This window comes from Piliocolobus tephrosceles, chromosome 1 (genome assembly GCF_002776525.5).
Source record: "Piliocolobus tephrosceles isolate RC106 chromosome 1, ASM277652v3, whole genome shotgun sequence".
NCBI lineage: Eukaryota > Metazoa > Chordata > Mammalia > Primates > Cercopithecidae > Piliocolobus > Piliocolobus tephrosceles.
The window spans coordinates 58,126,016-58,148,872 of NC_045434.1; the positions used below are offsets into that span (position 1 = coordinate 58,126,016).

Genomic DNA, 22,857 nt, shown 5'->3' on the forward strand with positions numbered 1-22,857 from the left:
CCCGGGGCGAGGGCGGGAGACTTCCTGCTCAGAACCAGTCCGACCAGCTTGGCGCTGGGCCGCCTCCCCGCGCTGTGTCGCGGCCCGGGTGCCGGGGAGCTGGGCTGGGGGCGGGGACCCCTGCCGGGAACCCGACTTAGCCCGGAGAAGCTCAAGATCAAGAAGCTGAGCGGAAAACTTAGCGCAGGTACTGTAATCTCGGAGCGCCCGCGCCTTCTGGGCCCCTTTCCAGAGAATGCCCTCCCCACTCCCAGGCTTCAGAACCCACCCGGGCCCACCGCCCCAGTAGGCCTGGCTGAGGTGAATGGGGCTTTGCTTTCTGAGCTGCACATAAAACACGCCCCTGGTAGAGCCAGCCCCACCCAAAGGGAGAATCTTAGACTCAATTCAGCAAACATTTGTGTGCCCACAGCCTGAAAGCACAAATATGTCAAAGGCACTGTCCTTGCTCTCTGATACTGGACTTTGGCTGGAGTGGCAGGGTGTATAATAGGGGCAGAGGAAGCTCAGTTTTTCTTCCCGGAGGAAAGATTAAACACCAATATCTAGGGCTCGATTTTTGGAGCACCGTGAGACAACTCAGGCACCCCGGCACCACCTGGCTCCCTTTATGTGCCCATCTGGGCTGGTGCGGGGCCAGGTGCTTTCTTTCCAGGAACCAGCGTCAGGTGGGCTAAGAGAAGGTCAGGTGCTGAGCATGGGGAATCTTCCCTGATGGATCTGAAACACAGGGTCAAGGCACAGCTGCAGTTCCTGCCCTGAAAGGAAGGAAGCACAGCCGCCAGCGCCAGGATGAGAAGATAGAAAAGGAGCTGGAGTAGGAACTGCCCAGCCTCAGCCTCTCTCTGGTGCTCATCTCAGGCCCTCCAGCCCTGAGATTCATGGTGAAGGGCAAGCTGGCTGCTGGGCAGAAGCCTGGAAACACACACACACAGCCAGCCTGTTGAGATTCCCCCTCCCAAAGTACCCCCTCCTCCAGGGAGCCTTCCTTCTTGGCATAGGAGGGGCAGGATGAGGTCCAGGACATGAGAACTGGACTGGTAACTTGCACACTTGAGATCTGATTCTGACATTTGTGAACTATGTGACTTGGAACAAACTCCCTCAGTTTCCTCATCTGTGGAGTGGATGTTATGATACCTTGCTCTGCTTCCTTCCAGGTTGTGGAAATGGCATGAGTTCCCTGCTAGTGACATTGGAGTAAGCAGATGAACGTTGACAAGGCCCCAGGGAGCTCTGAACAGAGGCTAAGGCAGGCCCTGGAGCTGTTTGCTGTTTACAGGAAAAGAAAGAGGGGACCCCAATAGTCTAGGTCCCTGGATCCTCCGACCTGGGGCCTGACACTGTCAGGGAAGCTGCTGTCTCCCTGGGGACCTACTGAATGTTCTTCCCATGGCTGGTCAGTGGTGACACCTCAACACGGGAAGAAAAATACTCCTATGAAGTCATCTGAAGCCTGGTCATGCCGTGGACACTTCATGAAGCCAGGGAACAGTGGGGTTTCTAAAAGCCCAGAATCGAATAGCCTCCCTACAGATATAAAAGTCCAAAGACATGGAAAGTTTGTATGCAGACAACCCTAGAAGTAAGGACAAGTGAATGCCATATATGTTAGTGCCCAGAAAGTTCCTTGAGGGCAGACATTGTACATTTACGGGATACTTTCTAAGTGCCAGCTACTGCACTTGGTGCTGGATCAGTGCATTCATTTCCTGGGGCTCCTGTGATGAAGTGCCACAAACTGGGTGGCTTTAAACAACAGAAATCTACTCTCTCACAGCTCTGAAGGTTGGAAGTCTGCCATCAAGATGTGAGCAGAGGCCGGGCGTGGTGGCTCATGCCTGTAATCCCAGCACTTTGGGAGGCCGAGGCGGGCGGATCACAAGGTCAGGAGATTGAGAGCATCCTGGCTAACACAGTGAAACCCCGCCTCTATTAAAAATACAAAAAAAAAATTAGCCGGGCATGGTAGTGGACGCCTGTAGTTCCAGCTACTCAGGAGGCTGAGGCAGGAGAATGGCGTGAACCCAGGAGGCGGAGCTTGCAGTGAGCAGAGATCCCACCACTGCACTCCAGCCTGGGTGACAAAGCGAGACTCTGTCTCAAAAAAAAAAAAAAAAAGATGTGAGCAGAGCCAGGCTCTCTCCAAAGGCTCCAAAGGAGAATCCTTCCTTGCTTCTTCCTAGAGCTCCTTGGCATACAACTGCATTACTCCAAGCTTCGCCTCTCTCATCACACAGCGTTCTCCCCGTGTCTCTTGTGTTTGTGTTCAAGTATCCCTCCACTCTAATTTAGTATGACCTCATTTTAGCTTGATTATGCCTGCAGAGACCCTATTTCCAAATAAGGTCACATTCACAGGTACCAGAGGTTATGAATTGAACACATCTTTTCTGGGATGTGTTCTATCCACTATAATCAACAAGTGGCTTTGACATTCAGTGACACAAAGATGATAAGGACTCAGTTCCTGACCTCAGGACATTCTCAGTCTATCATTGAAGACACACACATGCTGGTGAACACACGCATACACAAGCACACATATGCCCCAAGCCTCATTCAAGTCAGACTGTGATTAAAAATGAAAATTGTGTCATCAGGAGGGACTGGGGATGTCTTCACACAAGAAAGAACATCTAAGTTGGGCCTTGAAGGGTAAGTGGAATTCAATTGTCAGAAAGGGCGTAAGGGCATCCAGCTATAGGATACAGCATAAACAAAGACATTGGGACATAAACATGAAAGGTGGGTGTGGAACAGAGAGAAGACTAGTTTGCTTGAAGCACTGAGCCCCTTCCAAGGCTGAAAGGAAAGGTTAGAGACAGGTAGTAAGGACTTTGTGTGTTGTGCTAAAGAGTGAGTCAGCCTTAGCTGGGTATCGTGACTCACGCCTGTAATCCTAGCATTTTGGGAGGCTGAGGTGGGCGGATCACTTGAGGTCAGGAGTTCAAGACCAGCCTGGGCAACATGGCGAAACCCCGTCTCTACTAAAAATACAAAAAATTAGCTGGGCATGGTGGCACACATCTGTAATCCCAGCTACTTGGGAGGCTGAGGCAAAAGAATCACTTGAACCCAGGAGGCAGAGGTTGCAGTGTGTCGAGATCACACCACTGAACTGCACTGTACTCCAGCCTTGGCAACAGAGCAAGACTCCGTCTCAAAAAAAACAAAAACAAAAAAACAGGCTTTATCCTGTAGAATAAAGTTGAATATAGAAAATGAGAAGGGTTTGGAGGCAGTGTGGCGAGAGATCACACTGGAAGGGAGACTGCTTCAGGGGCTATTTTTTATAGTCGACAAAAGAAATGAAGGCCCTGAGCAAGGGCACCAGGAGGATGCGGAGGAGAAGGTATTGGCAGGAGTTTTGGAAGGCTGGGTGGCCAGGACTGAGTTGATTGACTATGGCTTGTGAGGGAGGAGAAATCTAGGTGACTTCTATCTCCCTGCTGGAGGGACTGGGTGAATGAGGTGTCGTTGATGAGACAGGGATGTGAGAGCAGGGGACCTGGGGAGGGGTGACTTTGGACCACCGAGAGTTTCTCAGCCTCAGCATTATGGTCATTTCAGCCTGATAATTCCTTGTTGGGGGCTGTCTGTGTATTGTAAGATGGTTAGCAGCATCCTTGGCCTCTATTCATTCAAATTTAAGGTCCCTGAAGACAGCTAGATGGAGCTGCCCAATAGATGGTTGGTTGTTGGAGTCGGGGAGCTCAGGAGACAGCTTCGCACTGTGTTTTCGTAGTCCCGAAGGGCCCATACTGAGTAGGAAGGAGGAGGGAATGACCCCTTGTGAGCAGAGAGGTTGGAGTTCAAGTTATCTGTGCCCATGTCCTGGCTCCCCAAGCATCTTGTAGGTGCCTTGAGAAGAAAAAGAATGTCTTATTTGCCTCAGTATCCCCTCAACCCTATGCCTGGCAGAGTTGGTGCTTAATAAAGGTTTAGAGAATTGCACTAACTTGATTTGGGAAGAACAGGAAAACCCAAATAGCCTGAGAGCCCCTGCCCAGAGTAACATTAGGAGGCTGGGTCGGGAAGAAGCTGAGATCAGGTGGGGTTAAGTATCCAGCATCCTTTGTCTTCAGAATCTACCGAAACCAACTATGAGCATCAGCTCATAGTTGCTGATGCGAGTGTAAGTGGTACAACTAGCAAAGGTGGGGATGTCATTCTTGTCGACCCAACAGTTGCACTCCTAGGTAGAGAAGCTCTTGAACATGAGCACCAGAAGTAAGACTCATGAATATTCAAATCAGCACAATTGGCAGTGGCAAAAATCTAAATGTCTATCAGCAGGAAAGGGAATGAATGGTGTTTTCATCATTTCATCATTTCATGGCAGTGAAAATGAATGAACTACAATTATCAACAGGGATGAATTTACAACCTTAACATTGAAGGGGAAAAAGCAAAATGCATGCAGTTGAGTAAGGTTTACAAAAAGATTCAAAACTCAATGATGTATTAGGAATTCATAAATATATAGTAACATTATGAAGAGAACCAAAAGAATAACAAACACAAAATTGAGGATTGTATTTACCTTTGTGGAGGGGAAGGGATTGTAATGGGGGAGGGACACATGAGGCTTCAAAAGTATGTGCAATATCCTAGTTCTTAAAATGAGTGGTTGGCAGATAGGTGTTCACTTTACGATTCTTTATACGCACATTAAAAACGTATGTGTGTGCTGATTACTTCCTCCAGGGAGATTCCACCAGGCAGGGCTTAGCACAACTGGGAATTTCTTGGTCAAAGTCAGGGAATTTCAAGATTTTTCAGCCAGTGGTTGGGCAAGGGGTCATCACTCTCGTCCCCTCCCTTGAGGTTCTGAGGAGCCTCAGAACAGACGTTCAACCTCTGGAATCCCCCAGAAAAAAAGGCTCATAGGGCAGCTTCTCCTTTCTCAGAGAGGACAGAGTGGAGATCTAGGGGGATCCCCAGCCCCAACCAGCTGGCTCGAGGTCACATTCTGACATTTCAGTTCTGTTCCCATTCATGTGTCTCAGCTGAGCAACTGTCATGCTTGTGGCACTCTTGGGGGAAGGGAAGAATTGAATGAAGTGCTAAGACCCACACCCTAAAGAATCCAGGACGGTAAGCTCCCTGGCTTTCGGTTTTTACAAACTAACAATATTGTTTAATATAAACACTGACATTGTGCTACCACCATTTTATTTTGTGAACTAAGAGAGTTAGAAAACAATTGCCACCTACTGTCCTCCTATTCCATAAGTAAAGGCTAATTTAATACTCCAGTAATGAAATAAAGGCATGCATGCTTTTAGATCAGAGGAATTTCCACTGAATACATTTAGCTTTATGAAAATCTCACTACATTTGTGGCCCTGGTTTCCTCAATGTGAGGTGAAGCAGTTGAAATTTGGGTCACAAAGAGCCAGTCAGGAGAAGAGCATCTGGGAGGCACTAATACAGGGGACACCCAGGTGTCTGTGACACTCAGGGCAGGCAGACAGGTCATCACCCTGCATTCAGCATGCCCACACACACATATCACGCTCACCCTTTCTGATGAGTGGCCACAAGCGTTCACACACACGCTTCTCCCCCAGGGGCTCCCAGGTTGGAACACCTCCCCTGACTGCCAGGCAAGGCCATACCTCTCTCCTGAACCCAGGGCAAAGGGCCAGGCTTACCCAGCCTGTGCCAACCAGTGAGAGAGGCACTGGAGCCAGTTGGGGTGCTGACTTGAGGCCAGAGATGGGCAGCCTGTTCGGGTCCCTGGGCCTTTGCCTCTGGCCAGGAACCAAAGCCCTGTCAATGTCCAATTTTCTCAGACTGGGAGTCTAGGGACCTACTTCCTAGTTCCAGTTAGGTTTGTGACCTTGAGCAAGTCACTCTCCGTCTCTGGTCCTTCAGACGTTGACCACAGTGCTCTAGGCCAGTGCTGTGGGGTTTTCGAGGCTCACCCTGCTCAGCCTTGGTCTCAGGGGACCCACAGGCCAGCCTAGAAGTATGTCTTGGAAGGAAGAGAAAACCCTTGTCCCTCATCTTTAACGAGGGACCCGCAGGCAGACGAGCTTTGGGGATGTGAGGAAAGAGACCTGATGGGGGTCAGGAAAAGAGGCTGCCATTAGCACTGGTCCCAGCAAACTGTCCCGGGCTTCCGCAGCTTGGTCACCCACCTGGAACGAAGCTCCCCCCTCCCGCCCCCGGCTGCCCAGCCCAGAGCCTTGTGGGGAGTATGACTCACTTCGTGGGGGGCCATTGTGGCTAATGTTTAACTCTGCCCCTCCTTCAGCAAGGCACTTTAGCCCCAGCAGCCCTGAGCGCTGGGCCCTGCCCTGATCATGCCTGCTGCTGAGTGGGCTCCTTGCCCCGTGGGGACTGGCCACCTTGTGGGGAAAGGTGGGGGCAACAGCTGGTCCCCCAAGGGCTCTGGGACAGGCAAGGGTGTAGCAGGTGGCATCCTGCCCTGGTCATTCCTACCAAGCAGAGAGGAGCACCAGGCCCATCTCTACCAGCTGCAGAGACAGGGGATGCCCACCCAGCTGTTGTGTGCTGATTAATAACAGATATCCCCCAAGTAGCACCCATCCCTCTACCCTCAGCCTGGGCCCCATGTTGGAAGAAGGCCTCACCGTAGCCCATTTGGATGTCACTTGCACCTCCTTTGAATGTTTCCCCTTCACTAGGGATGTGGGGACTCTCCGGGTGCATATGCAGGACCCTTGACCCCCAGCTGTGTCCTTCCAAGAAAGTGGCTGGTTGGGCTTTGTTAAGGCCAGTCTGTTTTCAGAAAAGGGCAACCCCAAGGCAGAGTGACCTGGGATCCGGTCTCCAGTCTGCAGCTAGAAAACCCTATAACTTGGAGTGAGCTACTTGAACGCTCCAGGCCTCCATTTCCTCATCTGTAAATTTGAGCTAACAAATGTACCATTTTTGTGAGAACGCAATTATATAATTCAGAAAAAGCATTTAACATCACATATTACTATTATTGAAATGCTGTTATTAAAATAGTAACAGTATGGATTCTAACAGACTTCTTGGGTTGAATCCTGGGCCCACCACTTATTAGCTGTGTGATCATGAAAAGTCCCTAACCTCTCTGTGCCTCAGTTTTCCCCACTGTACCATGAGAATAGTAGCTGTACCTTTCTCCTAGGGTTGTTGTGAAGGTTAAATGAATTAAGGTGCACACGCTGGTGCCTGACACATAAGTGTGCTACATGTGTGAGCTGTTATTCAGTGGCAGGCCCCAGCTCCCAGCTCTACTAGCGTTGTGTCCAGGCTGGGTGGTGTCGACCCTCCATGGTGAGAGAGGACTGGAGTAGAATCAGGGCTCTCCAGAGGCCAGGCCTTTCACCCCCAGGCCGCATTCTTGGCTACAACAGACACTTCCATAGATCCCTCTCCCACCCCCAAGCTCTCCTTCCCCTTGTCCACAGGGCCTCTCAATCCTTGCGCTCTGGATGTGTCTATGCCTATATTTGCTCTTGCTCCATCCTCACAGGAGATGAATTAGGTCTGTTCATGCCTGGAAGCAGAAGGAGGAACCCGATGACCTCCAGGAACCCTCTGGTTGGCTCTTCTGCCCCTCCTAGAGGGCCACAGGCTTAGGTGTGTTGAGTGGGCCCCACCTCCTCCTCCCATGGGCCTTCTGCACCCACGTGTTTGCTTTGAGTCAGGCCCAGAGCAGGTCTCCTGCCTTTACATGACTGGGTGGATACCCCAATCTGCCAGGGCCCCAGGTTAATAGTTGACTGCAAAACTGGGATTTGACTCTGGAACTTGGGGCCAGGCTCTAGGGAAGGGCTGGAAAGAGGTGAAACAAGGAGACTGCTTTGGACCCAGGCCAACCGGAGGAGCCCTGTGAGGCAGAGAAGAGTGGGTTTCTGTGGCTGCCTGGGCATGAAGGCATGAAGCCTAACCCCATCCTCTGTGGCCTGGACCAGCCCTGTCAGGTTCTCCAACTTCGTGCATTGAGACTGGATGTGTCTGTGCCTACGGGTTTGTGTGTGTGATTGGGGTTGTGCTTTTTGCACACATCTGCCTCTCTGCCCACTGACCTATTTATAGCAAGAACCCTGGGCAGAGTGCTGCTTCCCCTAAGGTAGCCCAAGTTGCTGGTTCCCACTGCCATGTTTTCTGAAAGGGGCTGGCAGGCCAGCAGCCCAGAGAGCCAGACCATGCCCCACGGAGTAGCTGGCACTGCACTTTGTACCAATTCCTGGCATTTATGGCAGATAATACATGGGATTTGAGGGCAGAATGGGGACTTAGTAGGGTGGGTGGAAGGATTGCTGCTCTGATAACTCAGCCCCTCCTGGGGCCAGTGCTGCGGTGGTCAAAAAGCCAAGGGACCCCAGATCTGGGACCAGCCACTTCCCTTGCAAGCTTAGCTCAGAAGTCACTATCCCACTGCCCTGAAAAGTCAGAACTTGACCAGACGTGGTCGCTTATGCCTGTAATCCCAGCACTTTGGGAGGCCAAGGTGGGTGGATCACAAGTTCAGGAGTTCAAGACCAGCCTGACCAACATGGTGAAACCCTGTCTCTATTAAAAATACAAAAATTAGCCGGGTGTGGTGGCACACACCTGTAATCCCAGCTACTCAGGAGGTTGAGGCAGGAGAATCGCTTGAACCTGGGAGGCGGAGGTTGCAGTGAGTCAAGATCGTGTCACTGCACTCCAGTCTGGGTGACAGAGCGAGACTCCATCTCAAAAAAAGAAAAAAAGGAAAGTCAGAACTTTGGTCTCTGCTTCACAGGAGCCTCTCTCATGAGTATGTTGGGGAAAGACGGGCTGCCCCAGACCCCCACTCCACCCCAGCACGCCCTATGCCCTCACCAGGGTTTGGACCCAGAAGTGAATGGGATGGAGAAAGGACCTGAGCCAGAGGACAGATAAGTGGCCGCCCCACCTCTGGGAAAGAATCAGTCCTGGGGGATAGGACAAGTACAGGAGTGTGAAGGGGAAACAATTGGGAGGAGGGTGAATGAAAGTGGGGAGAGCAGAGGCGGGACGGACAGGAGTGCCGAGGACAGAAGGAAGGAGTCACCTGGTGGCCAGGCCTGGAACTGCAAGTATCTCTTCTGTGAGGCCTCCTGCCCTGTGCAGCAGGACTAGGTGAGGGATTGAAAGTGCCCTGACCTCTCAGCCTGGAGCAGTTAGGTACACCCAGCAGACATCAGGGAGAGTTAATCTAGGTTTGCAGAGGAAGGAGAGTATGAAACCCGGCAGGAGAAGCGGCTCTGAATGGAGAGGCCTCTTCTGATGGCCAGAGTCAGGGGCAGGATGGGGTCAGTTCTCGGAGGTCAGGGCTCTGGTGAGCTGAGCGTCCTGGGTGGTGAGTGTGTGCTGTGTGACATCACAGGGACTCGGCAGAAGGGGCCCCAGGGGACCCTGGCAAGCAGCCACCAATTCTTTAGCCCTCCCTTCAGATCCTGAGCTCTGGACTGCAGACAGGGTGACTGGAGCCCAGCACAGCCCTCTCTTCACAAGCCCCAAGTCTTCCCTTTCTTCTCAGTGCTCACAGTCAGAGCTGCAGAAATGACCAGGAAACTGGGTTTTTAATGAAGATGCCTGTGGACACTGTACACACATAGAAGGGGTGTGGCACAGGGCCAGAGGAAAGGTGCTCTCACTCCCTCCTCCTCCTCCACCTGTTACACCACAGGGTAGCTGGGAAGCCCCAAGTGCCTCATGGATGGGTGGGAGCCCACCCTGCCGGGGTGATGTCTTCAGACACTCGAGTTTGTCCTGCCTCTTGGATATCTGTTTAATCCCAGTTCCAGAGGAGGGAATGCAGGCTGGAGGGAAGAAGTGAGGGGGGAAGTGGGAAGGGATGCTCCAGACACCGGCAGAGAAGTGAGTGAGCTGGGCTGGAGAAGAAGCATGAAGCAGGAGCTCAGAGCGCAGCACAGCAAGCTGGCCTGTAGGGGCAAAGAGGCGAAGCCATCAGTTCCCAGGGACCTGTGTGCAGTGCATGAATCCCTGACTTACCTACAGCACATGCAGTCTCCAGGGCTTCTCACCCCTAGCGCACCCCTGGCTGGATCTTCATTCATAGGGGCTCCTACAAGACCTCAGCTTCTCGGCCCACGGGCACAGTTCCTCCCCTTTTGGGACCCCTCACACCGCTCCTCTGCACTGTGGCCCTCAGCTCTTACCTGGCCTTGCCATGCTACTCTGTGGGTAATTGATTCCCACCTCCATGCTTCTGTTGCATCATCAGCCCTTCAACGTGCCCTTCCCTTTATCAGCTAACACTCGCACATCACGTCCTCAGAGAGCTCCTCCTCTCCAGAAAGCCTGCTCGGACCAGTGCTATCTGGTGGATGCCTGCCCTATTGCACATTCTCTCAGCACTTCCACAGAGGGTTTTATGTGGCCTGATTTCCTTGCTTTGCCCAGTTTCTCCAGCTATTTCCTCAGAGAGTGGGAAGTCTTAGCTTCTCTGAGTGGTAGCTCCTTGGGAACAGGTACTGTGAGTGCTGGGTACTTCGCAGGGAGCACAAATAAAGGACATCACCAGGAGGTATTTAAAAGAACACAGATTCTCAGAAAGTCAGAGATGAAGGGACCCCAGGGATCCTCTAACCTAGTGGTTCTGAAACTCTCATGTGCATCAGGATCACTTGGAAGGCTGGTCTCACCCCAGAGTTTCCAATTTAGTGGACCTGGGGTGGGGAGGGGTGACCATTTGCATCCCAGGTGATGTAGATGCTGCTGGTCCCGGGACCACATTTGGAGAACCACTGATTTGATACAGCCCCCAATTTCATAGAGGAGGGGAACAAAAAGGGCCCCCAAATAGAAATGACATGCCCAAGGTATCACGGTGCTGGAGCCAGGACTGAGCCCAGGAGAGCCGACTCAAATCAGTCTCATCAGTGCCTTTGTCCCTGCACCACACTGAGTACAACCTGCCTGCCCATTGTGGACTCCCTCCTTATCCTCTAGACTCTGATGGACCCCAGAGAAGGGAGCTGATCTCTAGGTACCTCTATTGTGAGGTCGGAGACTTGGCAGCATCAAACATCTTCTTCCGGCCTTCCATGCCAGACATGGCCTCCACATTCTTCCTCCAGTCACCCACCTCCACAGGCCGCTCCTGTGGACAAGTGGCACACACATCAGGGACTTACCAGGCTGGATGCCCCCCCAGCTTAAGAGAAGCTGGGCGATAGAAAACCGGTCTCCTCAGATGATAAGAAATCCCGATGCCCCACCCCAGCTATTAAGGTCCTAGGACTCAGCCAGGCAGGTGGACACGGGCCAAGCCGAGGCCCCACAGGAAGCTGTGTGGCTTGGGAGCACAGGGTGATAGTGGCAGCTACAGGGCTAGTTCCCACCTCAATGCACCTCAGCAAAACCTCCTCCAAGGCCCCATGCCACCCTCCTGGTCTGGCACTCTGCAGGCTCAAGGCCACCTCTTCCAAGAAGCCTTCCCCTGCGAATGTGACTGCTTTTCCATTTCTTCAGTATACTGCCTGGCTTATCTCTTCTCCTCTGAAGCTTCTTGGGCCAGAGACTCCTGTCATCTGTTCCTGTCATCTCTGTTCCTTACAGAGCCTATCAATTTGGGGCACATATACTGTGAGTTCAACCAACTTTGAATAATTTGTTGCTGGGTGGTTGAACTCAGTTCTCTAATGTCTGTGCTCGTGTGTGGCTATCACCAAGATGAGCTGCTGTCTCCTTTCCCTGTGGTGACCAGGCAGTCACCTCCAACATTACCCTAAATCTCCACGTTCTCTTCACACTGGAAACAAGATTTTTACTTCATGTCTCAGTCTGGGGTCTAGCTTTCTTTACGTCCTAGTTTCTTCATCAGACTGGGAACAGCCTGAAGGAAGGGAGCAAGTCTTCTTTCTTTCTTCCCACACTGGTCTTCCAAAACATTCTAGAACATTCTCTCTGTCAAGCTGACTGGCCTCCAACAGGAGCTCCTGGGCCTGCCTGAGGCCATGTGAGGGGTTGACAAGGGCAAAGCTGGTAGGGCAGAGGGTGGAAGGTTCTGAGGAAAGGGACCTCACCTTCTCTGTGTCTTCCTTCTTCACAGACTTGAGGTTGGCCCGCAGATCCATGGACACCTTGTGCTTGGAACCCAGCAGGGCCCGGAGCATGGCGTCAGCTGAGACACGGACCCGACGCAGGGGTGGGCGCTTGAACTTCCCACGGAGGTCCATCACCTTCAGCTTCAGGTCCTTAATCTGCAGGTGAGAAGCACCCGGGGCTCACTGGAGAGGGAGCTAGCCACAGGGCACCCTTCCTAAGGACTTCAGACTGCCAGGGTTCCAGCCAGAGATACACCTTAAATTGTCCACCCTTGAAGCCAGACCTATCAGGAGTCACCAACCTTTTTGTCACCAGGGACCAGTTTTGTGGAAGACGCTTTTTCCGCGGAGAGGTGGTGGGGTGGTTTCAGGATGAAACTGTTCCACCTCAGACCATCAGGCATGAGTTCGATTCTCATAAGGAGTGCACAACCTAGATCCCTCGCATGCACAGTTCACAATAGGGTTCACACTCCTGTGAGAATCTAATGCCACCGCTGATCTGACAGGAGGCGGAGCTCAGGCAGGAATGCTCACTCACCCACTGCTCACCTCCTGCTGTGCGGCCCAGTTCCTAACAGGCCACGGATTAGTACTGGTCCACAGCCCAAGAGTTGGAGATCCCTGCTCTAGGACAGTCAGACCCACCCATCCCTTTGCAAATAGCCACTGCACATTTGCTGATAAATGGATGGTTAAGCGGACAGATAAAGCCTATTAGCCATTGCTAATACTGCAACCTTGAATAAAAGGGGTAGCTCCACCAGACTGAGACTTGTCTGGTTTGGAAGCCCTATTTGGAGTGCAGGGTTGCTTCCTTTTGTTCCTGTAGCCTCATCTCTGTTTCTAACTTATTCCTCCCCAGTGAGCCTTCAAAGCAGCTCACAGCCTTGGTCCAGCAGGGTGATAAACTTCCAGGTCCTAGACCCCTGGAGGAATTTCCAGGGTGTGATCTCTAGAGGGAATTCTTAGGATCTTGGTGACCCCACATGTCATTCCTGGTGGGCAGAAGTGGGAAGGAGGGAAGTGACTTGTTCTCCCTCCCTGCTTTGGACAAATGACCCAAAGGAGCCCTGTCCTTCCCTGTTCTGCCCCACCCCACTGGAGCAGGGTCTGGATGGAGTTAATCCTCCCACACTCCCTGCTAAGGGAGCACAGAGCACCGAAGTGGGAGCCAGAGACCAGCACTGGTCCCAGGACCACCACTGTGCAACCTAGGACAAGTCCTTGGCCTCTCTGATCCTGAGTGTTCTCCTCTGCAAGGTGCAAATAGCCCCTACTTCATCCACAGGCCTATAGGGAGGATCAAAGGCTACAACGCACATGAAAGCACTTCACAAAGGTAAGACATTATTAACAGGCATATGATTATTTGTGTGGGTGGATAAAGAGAGTGGCTTCTGTTAGGCTGATGAGCCCACATGGCAGGTAGGGAGGAAGTTTGTACTTTTCATGTGTGATTATCCACTCTGCCCATCTCCAGCCCTATGGGGCTAGGGTGGAGAAACCAAAGCTTCCTGCTTAAGTGGCCCCCTCCAGGCCCTGCGGAAGGAGGGGACCTCCCATGGCTGCTGCATCCATGCCCATGCCCCTGCCTAGCCCATCCTGGCCATGCCCCTTCCCTTCCTTAGACTCACCTCCCTGGTGTTGTGGAGACATTTAGCCTCAATGTCGTATCGCTCCTCATCCACCACCTCTACCTTGGCATGCAGCTCCCGGCACAGGTCCTGGGGGCAGCAGATGGATCAGGCAGGCGCGAAGAAGAGCGGAACAGAGCCATCAGTTTCCAGTCCTTGACCCTCTCCCCAGCCCCTTTGCAAGACCTGGGATCCAGAGAGGAGCTGACGGTTTCCTCCACTCTGAGGCTCATGACAGGCAATAGCTCAAAGGGTATGCCCTCTGTTCTCCTGTCTACATGTCGTGCTTTCTTAAAAACAATATTCCTTTGCTTGAACCCAGGAGGCAGAGGTTGCAATGAGCTAAGATCACACCACTGCACTCCAGCCTGGCAACAGAATGAGACTCCATCTCAAAAAAAAAAAAAAAAAAAAAAAAAACAGTATTCTTGGCTGGGCATGGTGGCTCATCCCTGTAATCCCAGCACTTTGGGAGGCCAAGGCGGGTGGATCACCTGAGGTCAGGAGTTCAAAACCAGCCTGACCAATATGGTGAAACCCCGTCTCTACTAAAACTACAAAAATTAGCCAGGCATGGTGGCACGCACCTGTAGTCCCAGCTACTCAGGAGTCTGAGACAGGAGAATGGCTTGAACATGGGAAGTGGAGGTTGCAGTGAGCCACTGTACTCCAGCCTGGGCAACAGAGTGAGACTCTGTCTCAAAAAAAAAAGAAAAAAAAAAGTATTCTTTCATCACGGCTTATTGCAGCCTCAACCTCCTGGACTCAAGTGATCCTCCCATCTCATTGTTTTAATTTTTTATAGAGACAAGGTCTCACTTTCACTATGTTGCCCAGGCTGGTCTCGAACTCCAGGGTTCAAGTGATTCTCCTGCCTCAGCTTCTCAAAATGCTGGGATTACAGGCATGAGCCACTGTGCCCAGCAAAATAAAATAGTTTTCTTATGATTAAAGTAATGTTTTAAATTTAGACATTTTGAAAACTATGTATTAAACAAAAATAATAAAAATTAAAATACCTAGTGATGCCACCACCCAGGGATACTTAGTAACATTTTGATGTATTTCCTTCCAGTCTCTTTTCTCTGTAATCCCTGGCATTTAAATAATTTACCAGTGTTCTGAAAATGTTAAAGACCAAGCTCTAAGAAAGGATAGACAAGTCCTTGGAGAAGTGGGGCTTCTCCAAACCCTGGCAGCCTCCCCATTCCACGCCACCACCCTGACTGATTGTGAAACTGGGCCCCGGGCTCCGCTCAGTCCAGGCAAGTCACGCCTCCCCTCTGAGGGTCAGTTCAGTGCCTGTAAAATGGAATCTAATATTCCCACCTCACAGGTGGTTGTAAAGATTAAATGAGACCATGGAAGTGAGGAGTACCCTGTAAATTATGGAACCTTGAGCTGGTGTTAGTTCAGGCTCTTGCCGCCTGGACCCTGGAGCCACCCACACAGTGCCTCCAGCCCCATCCTGCCCTGCCCCACCTGCTGGGCTCACCTGCAGGGCACTGAGGGACAGGCCACGCGTCTGCAGTGTGGGGATGCGCTCTGCCAGGTAGCGCACTTTCTCAGCCTCGCGCTCCTCATGCTCCTGCTCCCAGCATTCTTTGGCCTTGGCCAGCATCAGGCTCTGGACAGGACAAACCTGCTGAGCTAGGGGCCTCGCATCTCCCACCCAGCATCAGAGAATGAGGGGAGGGCAGCCCCAGGCTGGGTCAATTCTGAGACCACCGTCCAGTGTAGAAGTGTATGCAGCAGCCACAGACAGGCCGTGCATGAGGGTACACCAAGTGGCCACACACAATGTTCCTGGAGTCCTGGAACTTGTTTTCCCCTGACAGTCTTCCTCTTACCCACTTACTGTCTGTTTTGACTCACAAAGCTCCAAAGAGAAAAACACATACGAGAATAAAGGAAGTCTCTCTGCCTGCACGAGTAGCTTCTCACTCTGAAGCTGGTCACCACCTACACTAGGGACCCCAGGCGGGTGCCAGGATCCATACTCAAGGATCCCACCCACTGACCACCTGAGCAATGCTGGACTCCTTCTGCCCCTCATCATCCTCACTCTGGCCTCCTTCCTTTCTCCTTTCCATAACCCTCCACATCCCTTCAGAGTCGGCTCTCCTGCCCCTCTGCCTCCCACTGGGCATCCCCCTGCAGCCAGCCCCCAGCCTCACCTTCAGCAAGAGTTTGCGGGAGGCAGTGATCTTGGGTTTTCTCTGTGAGCAAGAAGAGAGAGAGACAGGTGGTAAAGCAGAGGCTGCAGAACTGGAATTCTGGTCTAGGCCAAGACAAGTGCCAGCCAGGGTTCTCTGTCTTTATCCAGAATCCTCTGCTCACCCTATGGTGCCTTAAAAGCTCATCTTTGTGATTTAACCCCTGCAGTTCAGACAAGGCTGCAGTCAGCTACCTTGACCTAGGGGCTGAAGCCTTAACTTCCCACTCTGATTCTGCTGCTGCTGAAATCTTGTAAGATACTATGAGGGTCACACGGCTTCTACAGGCACCTCTTTCCTCATCTGTAAATAAGGATATTATGACCCCCCCTTGCTTAGTCCACAGAGTTATTGCAGATGAAATGAGATCATGGATGTGCAAATCCTTTGAAAAGCATAAAAGCTGTGTACGTTTTCACACTTCAGGTAGTAATACAGCAATACCTTGATGATCTATCATGCTGCATAAATAAGCTGTGAATTTCCCAAATAAATGAAATGTATCTATGTAGACCTCAAAACTTTAAAAAATGTTAACATCACCCATACAAATCTTTCTAAGATATAAAACCACTGTTTTATCTTCTTATCAAAAATCCTAAACATGTTGTTGCTTACTAGTCCTAGCCCTGTGACAGTGGTCCCTCAGGGGTGGTAAAGGTGAGTAGGGCTGCTTGGCTCCCAACTAATGAGACTGTGATGCCTTTCGAGCACTAGTATCTCTTCCGGGCCATAGGCGGTCACTTCTCATTGCCAGCAGGAAGCATCCTACCTAGACTTAATGTGCTGCGAGCTGGGAGAGCATGGCTCTCAAATGTTATTCCAGGGTGTAAAGTAGAAGTGATTAGGCTTTGAGAGGGAAGTTCTCATGAGAGACAATGGATGACTTTCAGCAAATGGAATGTGTAACTTCTATTCTGAATGTTCAGAGTGGTTTCTCTTTTCCTCTCCTAAAGATTTTTGTTACATTTCAGATAAGTGTGATTTCAAAAGAAAGAGCCTGTGCCTCTAAGCATTACTACCACAGTTTACACACTGTAATGTACACATGGCAAACGTTTTACTGCTATCTTGTTTCCCCACCACTTGGTGAGTGAGCTGATGGTCACCTCATCTGACCATCAGTCAGTGAGGACTCACTTTAATACGAGCCTCAGCAAAACTTCAACATTCATATGAATGTTCAAAAGTAACATTTTCAGTTCTTTCCGAAAATCTCTGTGCCAAATGTCCCCTCCGTCAATACCGCTAATTTGCACTGTTGCCATCCCTGAGTCCCCATCCCTATCCCTGCGATCCCCATCCTTGGACTGTATATAGGCTGTGATCTCAGCAGCCTGTTAAGTCTGGAGTGTATGGAATGGCCAGTGTCAGGGTTATCTAACCACCTGAGGGATTTAAGGACATCTCTTTGCTCCTCGCTCAATATTCAGCCACTGGGCAAGGGTGGAATAACCCAATGACTATCCCTTACCCCTCAAATATAGCTTTGCACAGGATCAGCTCTGCATGGAATAGGATGGTCCCCCCAGGACTGGACCAGCTCTCAGAGTGGGTGAGGAAGAGCTTGTGCTCAGCAAAGATGCAGAGTCACACCCAGCCCTGCTGCAGTGCCAGTCCCAGGACAACCTTCCAGTGACATTGTACACTGGCACAGCAACTCCCTGGACACTAGGAAGCCCCACATCCAGAATCTTCACCTGATGTTTCCATCTCCTGGGAATTTGTTCAGCTACTAAATACCCTACACCTCCCAGACTCCCACCAGGGCTTAACACAAGCTCTCCCCTCTCCTCAGATGCCAACCCCACCTTCCCACCTTTACCAGTCGGAAGAGTTAACCAGGACAGAGATACCCCAAATATCACTTACCTCGCTTCAGGCATTCATCGCAGGAAGGACAGGGAAAGAGCAGAACACAGAGTGAGTATGAACAATGAGGATTACATGTGCAGCCGCAGAACCTCGCAGACCAGCTTGGGGAAGGAGGGGGCCGGTGACAACAGTGAGCCAGACAGTCATCAGGCATCAGGCAGGGGGAGCAGTTCGAGGTTCCGGCAGAACAGAATAAAAACTCAACAGCCCTTTGAACTACCGGGCATTCTTATTGGGAGGTACTGGGCATCATAGGTTGGGGAGAAGTGGTGGAAGTGGAGGGAAGCCTTAGGGTAGGATTCCAGTAATGTGAAAGCATCCATCCGTGGGCGTGTGGGTAAATCCCCAAAGCTTTGTTCACCTACTGCGTCAGTGTTAAGTGGTGGCCTGGTACACGCAATTCATGTGTTAGATCAAGACAGGAAAACTCTGAGGCACAGGCCAAAAAGGCACTCCCAGGGCAACCTGGGAGTGAGTTCTGCTCAATGGCTGGGAGGACACAGGCAGCACAGGGAAAACCACCAAGTGCTGTCCCTGTTTGAGGACCTGGTCTCTTAGGGGAAAGCTTTGAGGATTGAAAACATGGTGCCTCCACTGTGGGGCTGAAGTCTGTGGCAAAGGGACTTGCCTTCCTGGGGCCCCAGACGGCAGTGAGACTACTTACACTTCCGGCATGGTGGTGGTGGGACAGCACCTAGGGGGCACAGAGGAATAGTTCATGAGGGAAAGTAGAAACCCCTGCCCCCCACCCAGCTGAGCCTTGGAAGCCCAGCCTAGGAGACAGAGTCGGAATACAAAAGGAAGAAATCAGACACACTGGATTCCAGCAGGTCAAGATGGGACAGGGTTGCAGGGCAGGGGTCAGCCAACTACAGCTCATAAGCCTAACCTGGCCCCCCGCCTGTTTTTACTTAAAGAGTTGTAAGATTTTTTTTTTTTTTTAAGAATTTGCAACAGAAATCTTATGTGAGCTACAAAGCTATCTGGCCCTTTCCAGATAAAGCTTGCTAAGCCCGGTGGAGAACAGAATGGAGTCCATAGGAAATATGCTTGGAAAATGAGAGCAGCCAGGCGCAGTGGCTCACGCCTGTAATCCCAGCACTTTGGGAGTCCGAAGTGGGCAGATCATGAGATCAGGAGTTCAAGACCAGCCTGGCCAACATGGTGAAACCCCATCTCTACTAATAATACAAAAATTAGCCAACGTGGTGGCGCACGCCACCAGCTACTCAGGAGGCTGAGGCAGAAGAATTGCTTGAACCCAGGAGGCAGAGGTTGCAGTGAGCTAAGATCGCGCCACTGCACTCCAGCCTGGGTGACAGAATGAGTCTCCTTCTCAAAAAAAAAAAAAAAAAAATTGAGATCGTAGCTCACTCATGAAGGCCTTGAAGGACAGGCTGAGTTTAGACTTTATCCTGTGGATTAAGAGTGGTCATTGAAAGGCTCAGAGGGAGGAAGGCCTGAAAAGTGAATGAGCAGAGTGGATGCTAGAATACAGGCAGCTGCCATGTGGCACAACTCCATCCACAGATGGCAATGCAACTGGCACCCCCAGGGTGGGGCAGTGAGAGGCCCTGAGTGGGGGAGGATAAGCCTCGAGGCAGGGCAAATCCTGTGTTCACCCAACTCTGTCTTTCCCCATTCTGGGTTGGTTTTCCTCTCGGCAAAATTAGGGGTTAAATCAGTGGGTTTCCACTTGATGTTTATTATTAATTAATATTAATTAATTAAAATAATATTTAATTAATATTATTTGGTTGAATCCTTTGTTCTAACCAAATCTTACTTGGAAGTAAAATAAATCCAATCAGTATAAGCAACATGGCATTTTGCCTATCAGAAGGTGGAGGGTGGGAGGAGGGAGAGGATCAGGAAAAATAACTAATGGGTACGTCTCTCATATCTGAGTGATGAAATAATTGATACAACAAACCTCCATGACACGTTTACTTGTATAACAAACCTGCACATCCTGCACATGTACTTCTGAACTTAAAATAAAAATCAAACAAACAAAAAGAGCCAAATGGTACTGGTTGAAGGGGGTTACCATAGCAGCCCTGTGGTCTTCTGTGAGGATACTTGGCCGTGGAGCACAATTTGAAGCCCCCTGACCAGGTGATCCTGGGGCCCAGGCCAAAGAGGGGGTCCATGAGGCTGCAGAGGGAGATGTTCCAAAGCCAGACATAATTCACCATCTTGCCTGGGCCTGGACACAGAGCATTCCAATGCCAGAGGAGGGAGGGACTGTGCAAAAGCTCAGGGAAAGGAAGTGGACAGCTGCGGTGGGGAGCAGGTGTGCAGGGGCGCACAGGAGCTCTGAGCCAGGCTGTGAGGTGAAGGGTGGGAGAGCCCAGTGTGTGTGTGGAGGGGAGGGCAGGCATGGAGCTCAGGGTCAGGAGTTTGGACTTGGTTCAAGAACCTGGTTGGGGGTCTGGGAGGTGGGGAATTAAAGTACACTTGCAAAGTGCCTGCCAATAATTTCATCCCAGAGCCGCCCCTTCCTCTGCCCTAATTCTCTCCTTTCACTTTGTGCCCGTGAAGCACTGTCCCAACCCCAGTGAACACAGCTTTGGCCACCTCCCCTGAATCTACCAATGGATCAGAAAGCCTTCTGGGCCTCCCTCCACCTCTGCCTCCAGCACCAGGGGAGGGGCAGGCTGGGGTGGAGGAGTTGGAGGGGTAGTGTGAGCCCAGAGTCTCAGCTGTCATGCTGGGGTACAGAGGGAGGGGTATGGAGACAATCCATGAATTCCTGAGATGCTTGGCTGGAATCAGATTTTATAGGCAGCTGCTTATTCTGAGGGTTCTGCTTCTCCAAAGATGCTGAGGAAATCCAAAGGAAACACCAGCTGGCGAAGAGCCACCTCCAGGCCCCCTCTGTCCATCATCAGCCTCCAGGAATGCCAGTGTCCAGAGGGCACCAGGTCTGTGTCTGTCTCCCTGGGATGTGCCTTGTCCTTGGTGGGCATTTGGCAGTGATCGTGCCTCCCTCTCTCCCTCAGAGAGCCAACTGTCCCCAGTGTGGGGCCCTACCTGCCAAGGCCAATTTGCACCTCATGCCAAGCTCTGGGACCTGCCCCCAGCCTGCCTCACTGACAAATGCCAGACCAAGGGGTCCCACGTCAGGCAAGAGGCCTCAGTCTGTGCTCTGACACCCACCAGACGGGGGCCCTTGCCAGGCTCTGTGGAAGTCAAGCAAGGACTGATAAGTCAGGATGTAGATAGCACGGGAAGGCTTGGAGAGCCAGGATTCCATCTCCTCCACAAGTAGCAAGCAAGGAGATAATGAGAAAATCCTCTACCCAAGGGAGGGAGCAAAGAGTCTCTGGTGGTTGCCTCAGAGCTGGGCTTTCCCTTTCTTGAGGCTCTGCAGCATGGCAGGGACTATCAACTAGACTATGAGATTAAGTCTGTGTGTGTAAATGTGTGTAAGTGACTGTGTGTGAGAATGTGTGTGTGTGTGTGTGAGAGAGAGAGAGAGAGTGTGTATATATAGGGGAAAGAACTGATCTCTGCACACCCAATGATCACGTCCACAAGTATCTAGTTAGGCTCATGTGCTTCCCCCTGCTCCCCGCCCCCTGACCTTGGAACCCCATTCAAGGGCATCCCTTTCTTCCTTGACTGACAGTTAACACTCCCAAGCCCATGGTGCTGGGCTGCCTACCACACACCACACCCCCATCTTGAGCTCTGAACAGCAAAGCCTAATCTCAGCGTTGCTGTGGGACTGCAACTCCCAAATCCGGTGGTAGGTGCTGCCTTCAGCCCCTCACCCAAGTCAGGGACCGCCACATGGCCCCCTGCCCCAAGCCTTGGGTTGCCCTGTGGATACTGCCCTGGCTTATATGTTCACTGGCTCTTGTGCCTCAACCCAAAATGCTGCCACCATTGCCTTCCTCCAAGAGGACCCCCAGTATCTACTGCTGCTCCTCAGAGCCAGGAGCTCTGAGCAGGAACGGTCAAGAGGGTTTGCCGGTCTGCCCTCCCCTGCTCTTGTGCTGCAGTACAGGGATGGGCAAAGGGAGCTAACAGCGTCGCTCAAAGACAAAGAACACAGAAGCAAGATAGTTTCCTTGGCCAGCAGGGGGCTCTGGCCCTGCCTGCAAGGCTCCCTGGGAGTCCTGCACGCCAGGCACCCTCCTTCTCTTCTGCTGCAGGTATTGCTGACTTTGAGCACTCACCCAGCTCTCTGGTCCCAGGGCCACCCCTTCCCCTGGGTGCACTATCCCTCCCACACCCTGCTGGGCATCCTGTGTGAAAACATCATCCCTTAGGCTCAGCCTTGGGGCTCCTAAGGAACCTCAGGGAAGATTCTTCTCCTCACTCCCAGCTTCCAAATGGCCAGGAAAAGTTTTCGCCTCTCACAACAGTTTTGCAGGAGATAGGCCATTCTGTGGAACAAAACGCTGTGGGAGTATTTTAGGAATGTTCTACCAACAAACCAACTGTACAGGGAAGAAACGGTTTTCTCCAGCTCCAGGACCTCGCTTTCTCCTTAAACAAAAGCCCCAGGTTCTCTGCCTGGGATCAACCTAGATCTGAAGTCTTGGGCTGCAGACGCTTACCTTGTTCAGTCCTCGTGGAGCTGGGCTGGCCTGTGCCTCGCCGTAGACTGCAGACTGTGAGGGGCAGAGCCGAGGGGAGGCTATGAAAACTGTGGCCAGCAGCAACTGGCCGGTAAAAATAGAACAGACCCACTCCCCCTCCTGCTGCCCCTCCTCCCTTCCACCCCTCCCACCACACACACACACACACACACACACACACACACACACACACCCCTCACAGGGCAGATGCGTGCTGCGATGCACACAACAGGCACACAGGCCGAAAGCCACGCGAGTCTGTGGCTCAGGAGCAGAGGCAAATTCTGTGCACATAGGTGCCACCGACTGAGTGAAACCAGCACCCACCTGGGGAGCCTTGAGCTGCAGAAAGGGAAAGAACGAACAGCCAGACCAGGTGTGGGGACTGAACAGAGATGGGACCGGGAGGGGGAATGAGGGAGAGCAACGGGCCACAGGAAGGCCCAGAAAGGCAAGTAGCAGCTGGGGGAAGAGGACCACTGGGCTAACCCTGCATCTCTTATAAGTC

General features: G+C 51.7%; 1 protein-coding gene across 2 annotated transcripts; it reads right to left on the reverse strand.

Annotated features, from left to right (window-relative positions):
• Nucleotides 1-9,512: 9,512 nt before the first annotated feature.
• Nucleotides 9,513-22,824, reverse strand: TNNI1 (troponin I1, slow skeletal type). Of its 2 annotated transcripts, XM_023186943.2 has the most exons (10): nt 22,677-22,824; nt 22,329-22,382; nt 18,422-18,451; nt 17,755-17,758; nt 15,844-15,885; nt 15,162-15,293; nt 13,667-13,756; nt 12,009-12,185; nt 10,974-11,083; nt 9,513-9,902 (listed from the first exon to the last, which is right to left on the reverse strand). In XM_023186943.2, exons 3-9 carry the CDS (start codon nt 18,430-18,432, stop codon nt 10,976-10,978), a joined length of 564 nt encoding a protein of 187 aa, XP_023042711.1. In that variant the 5' UTR covers nt 18,433-18,451; nt 22,329-22,382; nt 22,677-22,824; the 3' UTR covers nt 9,513-9,902; nt 10,974-10,975. The 2 variants fall into 2 exon arrangements, with proteins under 2 accessions (XP_023042711.1, XP_023042710.1); XM_023186942.2 differs by lacking the exon at nt 22,677-22,824 and having other exon boundaries at nt 22,329-22,435.
• Between the last annotated feature and the right edge of the window lie 33 nt (nt 22,825-22,857).

Bases quoted from the DNA above. Each gene is read 5' to 3' on its own strand.
- TNNI1 (XM_023186943.2), bottom strand. The intron at 15,294-15,843 runs GTGAGGCTGGGG...TGTCCTGTCCAG, and splicing joins CCCGCAAACTCTTGCTGAAG to AGCCTGATGCTGGCCAAGGC. The intron at 12,186-13,666 runs GTGAGTCTAAGG...TCTCACCTGCAG, and splicing joins GTCTCCACAACACCAGGGAG to ATTAAGGACCTGAAGCTGAA.